Source organism: Aquarana catesbeiana, linkage group LG06 (assembly GCF_042186555.1).
Source record: "Aquarana catesbeiana isolate 2022-GZ linkage group LG06, ASM4218655v1, whole genome shotgun sequence".
NCBI classification, from domain to species: Eukaryota; Metazoa; Chordata; class Amphibia; order Anura; family Ranidae; genus Aquarana; species Aquarana catesbeiana.
In genome coordinates, this window is record NC_133329.1 from 149,450,852 (window position 1) to 149,465,642 (window position 14,791).

The window sequence follows — 14,791 nt, forward strand, 5'->3', positions numbered from 1 at the left end:
TCACGCTCTATAAACTGTGTTTTCATGCTAACAATTGTAGCCAGGCTGGGGGTTGCTGCTGGGGACCCAGTGGTAACCTTTTCAGAACCTGGTGCTGAATTAGCTCTAATCATTTGTGTCCTGTGTTTTTTTTTCTTTTTTTTTTAGGTCGCCCTGGCATCCCATCCTGCCACAGACCAGAAACTGGCAGTCAAGGTAGTAAAGAAAAGGCAATTATTAAAAGAAGATCCTAAAAGTGTACTTATAGAGAGACAAATACTTGAAAAGGTTGGAGAGAGTCCTTTTTGTACACACGCCTATGGAACCTTCCAATCAGAAGTAAGTGTCACATTCCTATCAATCACTCATCAAATCACATCCATATTATCTATTTCCCAAATCCCCAAACCAGAAAAACATTAGAGATGGTCCAGCTTCACAGAGGCTGCCATTGTAGAATGTTGGGAATTCTGGTCGCTCTTATTTTGACTTTGTTTTCACTGACTCAGATCAGGTATACTCCTGTACTTCTCTCTAGACATGTGCGCCGTCAATAAATTAGTTAAGTTTCGTTCCGTATGAAAATTAATTCGTATTTCGTAATTCGTGTCTGAAAATTAAATTCGGATTCGTACGAAATACAAATTTTCCTTAGATTCTTACTTTTTGCAAAATAACGAAAGTTCGTTATGATGAATTTATCATTATGAGGGGCTCCCACCATCCCTGTGCTGTGCTGACTTCCTGGGTTTTTAACCTTTAGGTTCGTTAACTTTTCGTAAAAATAACGAATGTTCGTTATGATGAATTTATCATTATGAGGGGTTCCCACCATCCCTGTGCTGACTTCCTCTGATTGGTGAACAAAACACCAGTCACGTTTCCGTTGTAACGGAATTTGGATCCAAAATTCCAAAATTCGTTAACGAAATTTCGTATTTCGTATAAAATTCATAAGCATAGAAATTCCCATAGGATTCCCACCATCCCTGTGCTGAGTTCCCAGGTCTGTACACCTGCTGTGTCCATTATGAGGGGTTCCCACCATCCCTGTGCTGAGTTCCTGGGTCTGACTGTACACCCGCTGTGCCCATTATGAGGGGTTCCCACCATCCCTGTGCTGTGCTGACTTCCTGGGTTTTTAACTTTTAGGTTTGTTAACTTTTCGTAACAATTACGAATTTTGGTTATGATGAATTTATCATTATGAGGGGCTCCCACCATCCCTGTGCTGTGCTGACTTCCTAGGTTTTTAACTTTTTATTTCGTACAGAATTCATATGCATAAAAATTTGTATTTCAGATTCGTACGAATGTACAAACTTCCGGAAATTCGTGCAAATTTTTGATTCGTACGAAACTAATCGCACATATCTACTTCTCTATGATAGACTCATTGTAATGGCAGCCTGGTAGAACATGTTTGCATGTTATGTGGCTCTGTATATTGCTTTCCCAATGAGGTGAACATATATTTAAAGTTCTTGCCAAGCTACGTATTCTGAACTAATGCCGCGTACACACGAGCGGACTTTCCGGCATACTTGGTCCGGCGTACCGGAGTCCGTCGGACAATTCAATCGTGTGTGGGCTCCAGCGGACTTTTTTCTCTCAAAAGTTTGATGGACTTAGATGTGAAACATGTTTCAAATCTGTCCGACGGACTCGAGTCCGGTCGAAAAGTCCGCTCGTCTGTATGCTAGTCCGACGGACAAAAACCGACGCTAGGGCAGCTATTGGCTACTGGCTATGAACTTCCTTGTTTTAGTCCGGTCGTACGTCATCACGTACGACTCCGTCGGACTTTGGTTGATCGTGTGTAGGCAAGTCCGTTCATTTGGAAAGTCCGTCATAAAGTCTGTCAAAGTCCGCCGGACAAAGTCTGCCATAAAGTCCGGTCGTGTGTACGTGGCATTAGATTTAAAGTGAATGTAAACCCAACAGTGACCATCTCTTGTTTTTTTCCCACTTGGTCTATTAAATATACAAATCAAAGCATTCTGCTATACCTGTTCAATAAGAAAAGATAAAAAAACCTGTTGATCCTGTGAGAAATCCAGTGCTGTTCTTTGTTATCTTAAGCCCAATATTTCTGCATTTCTGACAAAACACAAACCCCACATCCACTTTACCTTTTTGAACCTATATATTTCTCTCTGCCTTTTACAGGAAGATCTTTTCTTTGTTATGGAGTACATGAGAGGAGGAGAGCTATGCGACCTGATCAAGTCTTCTGCTCCATTATCAACTGCTGCAATAAGGTACGGCTCACAAAGATACTGTTCAAGGATGCATTTACACCTGCACCATGTGAAGTGTTTATTTGCACTTTTTTGCATGTTTATTGTGCAACAGCACAGGACAGCCTATTCACTTGTATGGGCTGCCCTACATGTGCCAAATGTGCCAAAGTAACTCATGGACTTTTTTTGGCAGTGAGCCTCACGCACTTTTGCAATGTACATATTGGTGCGTTTTTTCAGGCAACTACTACCTGCGTTTGAGATGTCATTAGGAATCAATGGCACCACGAGTGTGATATGCATTTTGGCATGTTTTTCACGTGGTGTGACTGTGGCCCGAACAAAGGGTGAGGGCTAACAGTCATAATGAAGGATTTTCATAAATATAGTATTAATATAATAAGTCCTAATTTTATAACAGCCCACACACACCTCAGTAAGCCTTCATCAGGAAAAACCTCTGCTGTATACCTCTAGCCTAATGTCATACCTGCCAGAAAATGGCTAAATCCTTTAGTTTATTTTAGTGTGCAAGGCTGTATCTTCAACCCCGAACAATCAATGTTCCAACCTGACAGATCTCAGCCAGTGGTTGTTAGCTACCACAGACATGAGATTTTTGGTCAGAACAGGTGACTTTTATCCAATCTCTATGGGCTGGTTTAGGACCAATTAATATATTACCCCAAAAATTGAACAGTGCCTATCATTGTCAGAGTAATACATTCCTTCCTATGACTTGCACAGCAAGGAAGGAATCATCTATTATTCATTTATTTACTTATTTCTGTGAGACATGTGATATTAATAGACCTTCTCTCTTTTTTTACAGATTTATTGCTGCCGAACTTCTTTGTGCTCTGCAATATCTGCACGGACATGGTATCATTCATAGGTAAGCGTTTCCATCATGATCTTGCCTTCATATTTGCCATTCTTTATTAAAGGATAACACCACCCAACACTGGTACTCTAGTTGTGGGTGGGTGTACAAGGGTTGAATTGCCTGCTGCCAGTTCTGTCGCCTGCTGCTGAAGCTTTTGTGCATCTAAGTTAAAGAGCCTCACTTTCCCATACTCAATACATTTTAATTAAATATGTCATCAAGCTAAGAATCTCTCTCCTTATAACTGCAGTATTTGCAGATGTCCCCTTCTAACACGGCTCCATGTCCCATTCAGCAGCCCCACAATACCAGCCACAGATGTAAAGATTGCTCTGGGCTCCATCAACCCCCATAAACCAGTAGAAGAAACAATATTGAAGCACACTTCATCAATCCGCAATGTGTCTACAACTTTATTAAAGACATGTGGATAGAATTACTCCCCAGGCTTTCTCATTCGAATACATATCGCCCCCTACTGGGACTTAATCATGTCCCACTAGAAGGGTAAAAATGTGACAGGGGAAGAAGGCCTATGGAGTGTTTCTACTCCCTTGTTTTCAATAAAGATGTTAAAGCATTGCAGAATGACAGACTGGGACTTGACATGGTTTCTTCAACTGCAGTAAGCTGGGAACTGAACTCACGAGGTTCATGCTGAGATTCATAAAGTGGTGCAGAAAGTTAGTAGGTGATCTAACCCGTTGGCACCCATCTAAAACTGACCTATTAGTATTGGGTGAACTTTGATTTTAAATATTTGATCTGTAAATATAACTCTCTCCTTTTCTTTTACAGAGACTTGAAACCCGAGAACATACTGCTTGACAGCTCTGGCCATGTAAAAATCGCAGACTTTGGCCTTTCTAAAGTCGATATTTTCGGATCCAAGAAAGTGTATAGTTGTGCCGGTACTCCAGCCTATATGGCCCCAGAGGTAAGTAAAAAAACACCCTTCTTTTGCCCCTTTACCACATCCATTTTATATTATTATGTTTATCAGCCATATCATAATGAAAGAACAAGAATTTTGGAGATGAAGGAAGCAGGGTCACAATGATTGTGACAAGAAGCCTAAAAAACATCAGGGGCCACACTGTGACCTGTCATTTCTACCAATTATTACTTACCTATTATTACTGCTCTGTGTATGGTTGATCATGTGCTTTATTTTATAGTTACCCTTTCTCTCTGTTTTATCAGGTTTACTCTAACAAACCCTACGATGCCATGGCCGACTATTATTCACTTGGTGTCATCCTGTTCGAAATGGCCACAGGAGCAGAGCCAGAATCAGTCCGATCCAGGAACTACTTCTATCCAGGGAACATCGACCCTGACCTTCGAGATGTTATTGAGCGAGTAAGTATAGATACTCTAGAATTAGAATTATCTAAGAGCTATAGGTCCTTAGTGTTGTCTATATAAAAAAAGGCTCTTCTGCATTGCTATGTCCCATAGTGATGAAGAGATTAGAGTCAGAAAGCACAGAGGGGGGTATATGACTTCTGAAAGTGTTAAATACAGATTTTATGGCAGGATATTGACCACACAGGAGGTCAGCATTACATCTGAACTACCCGTGTGACATTCTGAAAATATGAGCTGTTGGGGGGACTCCTAGACCAGTTCAGGAATGTTACCTTAGATCCTTCTAGCAGACATAACTTAATTTAAAACTACACTAAGGAATTAAAATATGACAGTATAAGATTTTTTTTGTTGTTGTTTAAATAGCCGATACTAAACTGGCTAATTTATCATTTTTTATTAGTGACAATCTACTGTATGCTAAATTTCATATCTTTTTCATTACAGCTTCTTGAAGAATATCCGAGAGATCGCTGGTGGGCAGTGAAAAGACTGCAAGAACACCCCTTCTTCAGACCTATTGACTGGAAGAAGTTGGAGGAAGGAAAGGTTACATCACCATTGTGTATGCCAGAAGTAAGTCCATTGGAAGTACAATTAATATAATGTGTGCACATACAAGGAGATCATTTAATAGGGAGCTGCCTTCAGTTACTAGGAATTGCAGAATAATTATAAACTGCAAAAAAAAAAAAAAACATGATCATTTGTACATTTGCTATATTCCACATGCAGCCAACTGCTAATTATTATTATTAAATATCATTATAAGTTCATAGAAGAACTGAAATATCAGTTATAATGGTAACAGGTAGTATAGTGTTACATTTGAAAATGCATCTCCTGGTTGGTATGTCATGTATTGAATAAGTCTGATTTATGTATTTTCTTGTTGCAGTGCCCAGAAATAGACACAAATGAGCAATTTGAAGTGAAGAAACTGATTCACTACAGAAGAAAGAAAGAGAGGAGAATTGCAAATACGCAACAGAGATTGTTTGATGGCTTCAGCTTCATAAGCAAGAAATGGAGCAAGATGCTGAATAGGAATTGAAAGAATAAGGTCTGCTGGCATTTAAGAAAGACTCACTAAAACTAAGCCAGGCCGATACTTTGCTGGTCTTTGTATCCCCGGCATTGCCAACTAGACTTAGGGAGCCAGCTGTGACCCCAAGTGCGCATGCACGAAATCCAGATGCGCATTCAGTCAGCCTCCTGAGACATGTGAAGTGTAATTCTCATCTCTCCTGACATGGATCGACATCGCAGGACAATATCAATTGGATTTACATTGTGGAATATAACCCTGGCTCTTTCGGGTTGGAAGATTGCCAACAGATTGCCACATTTGTGCATCACTCATCGTTATAGACATGGAGAAACATTGCTGGACGACATTAATGACATTGGATTTACATTGGATTTACAAAGAAGTATCAAGCTGCTGTGACCAGGGAACACAGGACTTGCATGCTGGAGGAGATCTGGAAGCAAGAAGTAGCAGTCAAGCGGAGGAGAGTAGAGCAGCGTTCTGTGACCGGGGACACAGAACTATTATCCTCCTAGAGAAAGGTCAGTGTAGAATGCTGTGGCCGGGGAACACAGCATTAATAGTCCTGGACTGGCTGAAAGCAGTGGTCCGTTCACTGCCATGTGTCAGGTCGTCATGTGGAGGTACCAAGTCATCTCCGGCCTGGTTAGCACAATGGTAGTGCCTTCCAAAGATTGCCACATTTGTGCATCACTCATCGTGATAGACATGGATAAACATTGCTGGATGACATTAATGACATTGGATTTACATTGGATTTACAAAGAAGTATCAAGCTGCTGTGACCAGGGAACACAGGACTTGCATGCTGGAGGAAATCTGGAAGGAAGAAGTAGCAGTCAAGCGGAGGAGAGTAGAGCAGCGTTCTGTGACCGGGGACACAGAACTATTATCCTCCTAGAGAAAGGTCAGTGTAGAATGCTGTGGCCGGGGAACACAGCATTAATAGTCCTGGACTGGCTGAAAGCAGTGGTCCGTTCACTGCCATGTGTCAGGTAGTCATGTGGAGGTACCAAGTCATCTCCGGCCTGGTTAGCACAATGGTAGTGCCTTCCAAAGATTGCCACATTTGTGCATCACTCATCGTGATAGACATGGATAAACATTGCTGGACGACATTAATGATATTGGATTTACAATGGATTTACAAAGAAGTATCAAGCTGCTGTGACCAGGGAACACAGGACTTGCATTCTGGAGGAGATCTGGAAGGAAGAAGTAGCAGTCAAGCGGAGGAGAGTAGAGCAGCGTTCTGTGACCGGGGACACAGAACTATTATCCTCCTACAGAAAGGTCAGTGTAGAATGCTGTGGCCGGGGAACACAGCATTAATAGTCCTGGACTGGCTGAAAGCAGTGGTCCGTTCACTGCCATGTGTCAGGTCGTCATGTGGAGGTACCAAGTCATCTCCGGCCTGGTTAGCACAATGGTAGTGCCTTCCAAAGATTGCCACATTTGTGCATCACTCATCGTGATAGACATGGATAAACATTGCTGGACGACATTAATGACATTGGATTTACATTGGATTTACAAAGAAGTATCAAGCTGCTGTGACCAGGGAACACAGGACTTGCATGCTGGAGGAGATCTGGAAGCAAGAAGTAGCAGTCAAGCGGAGGAGAGTAGAGCAGCGTTCTGTGACCGGGGACACAGAACTATTATCCTCCTAGAGAAAGGTCAGTGTAGAATGCTGTGGCCGGGGAACACAGCATTAATAGTCCTGGACTGGCTGAAAGCAGTGGTCCGTTCACTGCCATGTGTCAGGTAGTCATGTGGAGGTACCAAGTCATCTCCGGCCTGGTTAGCACAATGGTAGTGCCTTCCAAAGATTGCCACATTTGTGCATCACTCATCGTGATAGACATGGATAAACATTGCTGGACGACATTAATGACATTGGATTTACAATGGATTTACAAAGAAGTATCAAGCTGCTGTGACCAGGGAACACAGGACTTGCATTCTGGAGGGGATCTGGAAGGAAGAAGTAGCAGTCAAGCGGAGGAGAGTAGAGCAGCGTTCTGTGACCGGGGACACAGAACTATTATCCTCCTAGAGAAAGGTCAGTGTAGAATGCTGTGGCCGAGGAACACAGCATTAATAGTCCTGGACTGGCTGAAAGCAGTGGTCCGTTCACTGCCATGTGTCAGGTCGTCATGTGGAGGTACCAAGTCATCTCCGGCCTGGTTAGCACAATGGTAGTGCCTTCCAAAGATTGCCACATTTGTGCATCACTCATCGTGATAGACATGGATAAACATTGCTGGACGACATTAATGACATTGGATTTACATTGGATTTACAAAGAAGTATCAAGCTGCTGTGACCAGGGAACACAGGACTTGCATGCTGGAGGAAATCTGGAAGGAAGAAGTAGCAGTCAAGCGGAGGAGAGTATAGCAGCATTCTGTGACCGGGGACACAGAACTATTATCCTCTTAGAGAAAGGTCAGTGTAGAATGCTGTGGCCGGGGAACACAGCATTAATAGTCCTGGACTGGCTGAAAGCAGTGGTCTGTTCACTGCCATGTGTCAGGTCGTCATGTGGAGGTACCAAGTCATCTCTGGCCTGGTTAGCACAATGGTAGTGCCTTCCAAAGATTGCCACATTTGTGCATCACTCATCGTGATAGACATGGATAAACATTGCTGGACGACATTAATGACATTGGATTTAAATTGTATTAGATAACCCTGTCCATTTTGGGTTTGAAGATTGGAAATAGTGGTGGTTTGCCATATCAATAGACCACCTTTATGCATCATTAATTGTGATTGACATGGATCAACATTGCTGGACGACATTAATGACATTGGACTTATATTGTATTACATAACCCTGTCCATTTTGGGTTTGAACATTGCAAATAGTGGTGATTTGCCATATCAACAGATGACCACCTTTGTGCATCACTCATTGCAATTGACAATAGCGTTGCTAAGGGGGTGCGAACCGCACCTGGGTGACACCCGCCAGAGGGATGACACCTGCCAAACGGATGACACCATGGCTGGATCTAGGGGGGGTGCTGATTTTAGTTGTGCCACCCCCCCAGGCTGCTGTACCTGGTCTCCCCCCCCCCCATCCCTGCACTCACGGCTGGGACAAGGGGGAGCTTAAGATAAAGATCTTCATCCTTAAAGAAGTATCAAGCTGCTGTAACAAGGGAACACAGGACTTGCATGCTGGAGGAAATCTGGATGGAAGAAGTAGCAGTCAAGCGGATGAGAGTAGAGCAGCGTTCTGTGACCGGGGACACAGAACTATTATCCTCCTAGAGAAAGGTCAGTGTAGAATGCTGTGGCCGGGGAACACAGCATTAATAGTCCTGGACTGGCTGAAAGCAGTGGTCCGTTCACTGCCATGTGTCAGGTCGTCATGTGGAGGTACCAAGTCATCTCCGGCCTGGTTAGCACAATGGTAGTGCCTTCCAAAGATTGCCACATTTGTGCATCACTCATCGTGATAGACATGGATAAACATTGCTGGACAACATTAATGACATTGGATTTACATTGGATTTACAAAGAAGTATCAAGCTGCTGTGACCAGGGAACATAGGACTTGCATGCTGGAGGAGATCTGGAAGGAAGAAGTAGCAGTCAAGCGGAGGAGAGTAGAGCAGCGTTCTGTGACCAGGAACACAGAACTATTATCCTCCTAGAGAAAGGTCAGTGTAGAATGCTGTGGCCGGGGAACACGGAATTAATAGTCCTGGACTGGCTGAAAGCAGTGGTCCGTTCACTGCCATGTGTCATGTCGTCATGTGGAGGTACCAAGTCATCTCCGGCCTGGTTAGCACAATGGTAGTGCCTTCCAAAGATTGCCACATTTGTGCATCACTCATCGTGATAGACATGGATAAACATTGCTGGACGACATTAATGACATTGGATTTACATTGTATTAGATAACCCTGTCCAATTTGGGTTTGAAGATTGGAAATAGTGGTGATTTGCCATATCAATAGACCACCTTTATGCATCACTCATTGTGAATGACATGGATCAACATTGCTGGACGACATTAATGACATTGGACTTATATTGTATTACATAACCCTGTCCATTTTGGGTTTGAACATAGGAAATAGTGGTGATTTGCCATATCAACAGATCACCACCTTTGTGCATCACTCATTGCGATTGACAATGGCGTTGCTAAGGGGGTGCGAACCGCACCCGGGTGACACCTGCCAGAGGGATGACACCATGGCTGGATCTAGGGGGGGTGCTGATTTTAGTTGTGCCACCCCCCCAGGCTGCTGTACCTGGTCTCCCCCCCCATCCCTGCACTCACGGCTGGGACAAGGGGAGAGCAGCCTGGAGCAGTGTCCACAAAGGAGAAATGACAGAGGAGAGAGCCGGGAGTGCGGGATGTGCTTTCCCCCTCCTGTCACCAGAGCGATCCGCCATAAAGCATATGACGCGGAATCGCTCTTACATTAAACAGGGGCAGAAAAATTGGGCCTTAGGCAGTGGTGGTGGTGCCACAACACTGTAATCCCTCACAGTTACTCTTGTTGAGCGCAGGAACAAGCCCTGCTGTTAAATATTAGATAAAAAATTGTAATTACACGCCCCTGTTAAACAGGGGCAGAAAAATTGGGCCTTAGGCGGTGGTGGTGGTGGCACAACACTGTAAAGCCTCACAGATACTTTTTATTGAGCGCAGGAACAGGCCCTGCTGTGAAATATTAGATCAAAAATTGTAATTACGTGCCCCTGTTAAACGGGCAGAAGAATTGGGCCTTAGGCGGTGGTGGTGGCACAACACTGTGTAGCACCCTCTACCTAAAGGTAGGTGCTAGAGTAGTATTTTCTTTAGCTCAGGGCCCAAGTGCAGGTAAATTTAGCCAGGCCTGTGCTTTAGGTTGGACCTCGTTGTTGTGATTTGGGACTGGGAGTGTTCAGTGTAGTGGGGGGTGTGGCCACCTGTGTTCTGACTCAGAGATGCCTCCCCTGTATTCAGAAGGATAGTTCTGGAAGAGAGGTTGGACTTGAGATCTGAGTATTAGGCAGCTCATGTGAGGAGCCCTGACCAATTTTCTTGTGGTATTGGCAGGGGGCAGGCCTCTCATATAAGCTGGGGTCACATGTTTCCAGGGAGGAGTTCTGGAAAGTAGGAACACACAATAGAGTACCGAGTTGCTGTTCTGGGTGTCCCCACATGGGGATGCGCTGTGCGTGGAGGAGGGATGGAGGAACCGCCAGGAGGGAGCTTAAGATAAAGATCTTCATCCTTAAAGAAGTAACAAGCTGCTGTGACCAGGGAACACAGGACTTGCATGCTGGAGGAGATCTGGAAGGAAGAAGTAGCAGTCAAGCGGAGGAGAGTAGAGCAGCGTTCTGTGACCGGGGACACAGAACTATTATCCTCCTAGAGAAAGGTCAGTGTAGAATGCTGTGGCCGGGGAACACAGCATTAATAGTCCTGGACTGGCTGAAAGCAGTGGTCCGTTCACTGCCATGTGTCAGGTCGTTATGTGGAGGTACCAAGTCATCTCCGGCCTAGTTAGCGCAATGGTAGTGCCTTCCAAAGATTGTGTGGATGTCTGAGTCTCTGGGCCATCGGGGAGAGGCTGTGTGTGCTTCTGGCCCTTTGATTCACATGGATAATCCCATCATGTGAGGAATTATTCAGAGTCATTCTTCTTGTTCAAATAGAAGTAAAGAAATAGGATATAGGTGTTAAACAGGGGCAGAAAAATTGGGCCTTAAGCGGTGGTGGTAGTGGCACAACACTGTAAAGCCTCACAGATACTTTTGTTGAGCGCAGGAACAGGCCCTACTGTGAAATATTAGATCAAAAATTGTAATTACGCGCCCCTGTTAAACAGGGCAGAAAAATTGGGCCTTAGGCGGTGGTGGTGGTAACACAACACTGTAAAGCCTCACAGATACTTTTGTTGAGCACAGGAACGAGCCCTGCTATTAAATATTTGATCAAAAATAGTAATTACACGCCCCTGTTAAATAGGGGCAGAAAAATTGGGCCTTAGGCGGAGGTGGTGGCACAACACTGTAAAGCCTCACAGATACTTTTGTTGAGCATAGGATCAGGCCCTGCTGTGAAATATTATATCAAAAATTGTAAATATGCGCCCCTGTTAAACAGGGGCAGAAAAATTGGGCCTTAGGTAGTGGTGGGGGTGCCCTGAACCGAAAATATTCTTAGCTATCATCATGAAAATTGAGGCGGAATAGGATAGTCACTCAGCATATGCAGTCTTCAAGGGATCCCACATCCATGGAAAATCATTCGGTTACATCAGCATCAGGTGCTTGGTAGCTGGTGATCCAAGACTGATTCATTTTTATGAATGTGAGCCGATCAACAGAGTCTGTGGACAGGCGCACTCTGTGATCGGTTACAAAGCCTCCAGCAGCACTGAATGTGCATTCAGAAAGAACGCTGGATGCAGGACAGGCCAGTAGCTCAATTGCATATTGAGCAAGCTCTGGCCAGTGGTCTATCTTCAAGACCCAGTAACTCAGTGGATGTTCTGGTGGAAAGGTCTCCAAGTCTGATCTTGCCCCTAGATATTGCGGCACCATGTAATTCAGACGCTAGCGATGGTTGCTGGAACCAATCAGACCTGGGCGCTGAGGACAGAAGAATTTCCTCAAGGCATCGGTCAAATGGCCACCTTCTCCACTGCTATTTCTGTGACTGAATGAAGCCTCAGCAACATGTTGTCCAACACCAGGAAATTTAAACCTCCCAGGCTCTGGAAACGCATTGCACAAACCTTTCTGCAAGGCCTCCCGAAGATGTTTCATCCTCTGCTCCCTCTGTGAAGGCTGGATAAGTTCTGCAACCTTACCTTTGTAACGTGGATCAAGAAGGGTTGCCAGCCAGTAATGATCCCTCTCCTGATACCACAAATCCTAGGGTCCTTTCGCAGGCTTTGCAGGATCAGTAAGGCCATGCAGCATAGGTTTGCAGAGGCATTCGATTCTGAGTCCTCTGGGTCACTAAGGATCACATGATCCTCAACCACCTACTCCCAGCCACGTACAACTCCATGGGATTCTGGGGCCTGCAAACGATCCCTTGAAGACTGCTACTGATGCTGAGTGTTATCCCCCACCTCCATGCTGACACAATCCTCCTCCTCTTCTTCCTGTGTGATCGGCGGGCCTGCAGGAATACTAGTATCTGGATAAAGGGGGCCTTGAGAGGTAAGGAAGTACTCCTCTTCCTTCCGCTGTTCTGCCTCAAGTGCCCTGTCCATTATTCCACAAAGCGTGTGCTCCAACAGGAAGACAAGAGGGACAATATCACTGATGCATGCACTGTCACTGCTCACCATCCTCGTGGCCTCCTCAAATGGTGACAGGACAGTGCATGCATCCTTGATCAGTAGCCACTGGCGTGGCGAAAAAAAGCCAAGCTTCCCTGACCCTATCCTGGTGCCATACTCACACAAGTACTCATTGATGGCCATCTGCTGCGTGTGCAGCTGCTGTAGCATTGCCAACGCTGAGTTCCACCTGGTGGGCATGTTACAAATGAGGCGGTTCTTGGGCAGGTTGCATTCTCTTTGAATGTCAGCCAGCCAAGCACTGGCATTATATGACCGACGGAAATTACCACAGACTTTCCTGGCCTGCCTCAGGAGATCCTGTAAGCCCGGGTACCTAATTAAGAACCGCTGCACCACCAAATGCAGGACGTGAGACAAAAAGGGAACATGGGTCAAGTGTCCCTGTCGGAGGGTGGAGAGGAGGTTGGTGCCATTGTCGCATACAACCATCATCCCCTCATAATCCCCTCCCTCCTCGTCACTGGAGCAAACTTGGCAGTATGCTGCAGCGGGGGGAACATGACTGACAGTTTCTTGACCTTCTTGGGCACCCCCTCTCTCTAGGCTCACGTTACTCCCTTCCTCAACCTGGTTACCATCATCGGAGCCTTCAAATCGCTGTGCATCCTCCTGCAGCATGTACCCGTCACTGTGGTCGAATGGGACTACTCCGTGCATGATGGTGGGGCTAGGGAAGGAGTGTTTGTTGACAAGGAGCCAATGGAATAGGCCGCTTTGGCAGGCAAACTACTCTGAGCCTGGGTGACGGAGGATGAGGAGGGCTTTGTTATCCATTCCACCAACTCTTCTGCATGCTGTGGCTCAAAAACACGGCCAGCTGCAGGAAAAAATGACAAGCATGCCCCACGGCCGCGTACTGAGGATGCACCGTATCCAGGACCAGCACTGTCGACTGTAGACACAGAGCCTGCTTGTCCTCTTTTAGTGGCCTATGAGCGTCTGCCTCTCCTTGGTGGCCTTCCGGACATGCTGTAAATTTTGTTTAGCAAAAAAACACTACACTGTATTGTGTACTGTGTACACCACCAGGAAAGTAGTAGCAACTGCACTAGGGGTGCACGGTACTGTGTACACCAACAGAAGTGTAATAACAACTATGGGTGCACTGTATGTATTGTGTACATCACCAGGAAAGTAGTAGCAACTGCACTAGGGTTACACAATACTGTGTACACCAACAGAAGTATAATAACAACTGTGGGTGCACTGTATGCATTGTGTATACCACCAGGAAAGTAGTAGCAACTGCACTAGGGTTGCACGGTACTGTGTACACCAACAGAAGTGTAATAACTATGGGTGCACTGTATGTATTGTGTACACCACCAGGAAAGTAGTAGCAACTGCAAAAGGGGTGCACGGTACTGTATACACCAACAGAAGTTTAATAACTATGGGCCTACAATATTGACCACCAGAAAAGTATGAAAAACTGTATGCAGCAGATATATATATATATATATATATATATATATATATATATATAAAAGACTGACTGTATATAAATATTAAATACACTGCAGCTAACTGAATCACCTGCCTGCCTGAAGTATATTAGAAAGAGTACACCAGGAACGGCCTGCAGTGAGATATAGCTAAACTATATGCAGTGGAAAAATATACAAGACTATCTGTGTGTGTGTGTGTGTGTGTGTGTGTGTGTGTGTGTGTGTGTATATATATATATATATATATATATTTATTAAATACTCTGCAGCTAACTGAATCACCTGCCTGCCAGAAGTATATTAGACTACACAAGGAACGGCCTGCAGTGAGATATTGCTAAACTGGATACAGTGGATAGATATATATATATATATATATATATATATATATATATATATATATATATATATATATACACGAGACTGACTATATATATATATATATATATATATAGTCAATTAAATACACTGCAACTAAC

At 44.5% G+C, this 14,791-nt stretch overlaps 1 protein-coding gene and 1 long non-coding RNA gene across 2 annotated transcripts; both read left to right on the top strand.

Moving 5' to 3' along the window:
- The first annotated feature begins 151 nt into the window (after positions 1 to 151).
- LOC141147691 (uncharacterized) lies at positions 152 to 3,117 on the top strand. Its single transcript, XR_012245104.1, has 3 exons — positions 152 to 318; positions 2,149 to 2,240; positions 3,055 to 3,117. It is a non-coding gene; the product is annotated as an uncharacterized lncRNA (long non-coding RNA).
- Positions 3,118 to 3,930: 813 nt separating this feature from the next.
- On the top strand, positions 3,931 to 14,301 carry LOC141101748 (probable serine/threonine-protein kinase DDB_G0277449). The gene is made up of 4 exons (XM_073591047.1): positions 3,931 to 4,045; positions 4,312 to 4,470; positions 4,927 to 5,055; positions 5,378 to 14,301. Exons 1-4 carry the CDS (start codon positions 4,034 to 4,036, stop codon positions 5,531 to 5,533), a joined length of 456 nt encoding a protein of 151 aa, XP_073447148.1. The 5' UTR covers positions 3,931 to 4,033; the 3' UTR covers positions 5,534 to 14,301.
- The last annotated feature ends 490 nt before the right edge of the window (positions 14,302 to 14,791 follow it).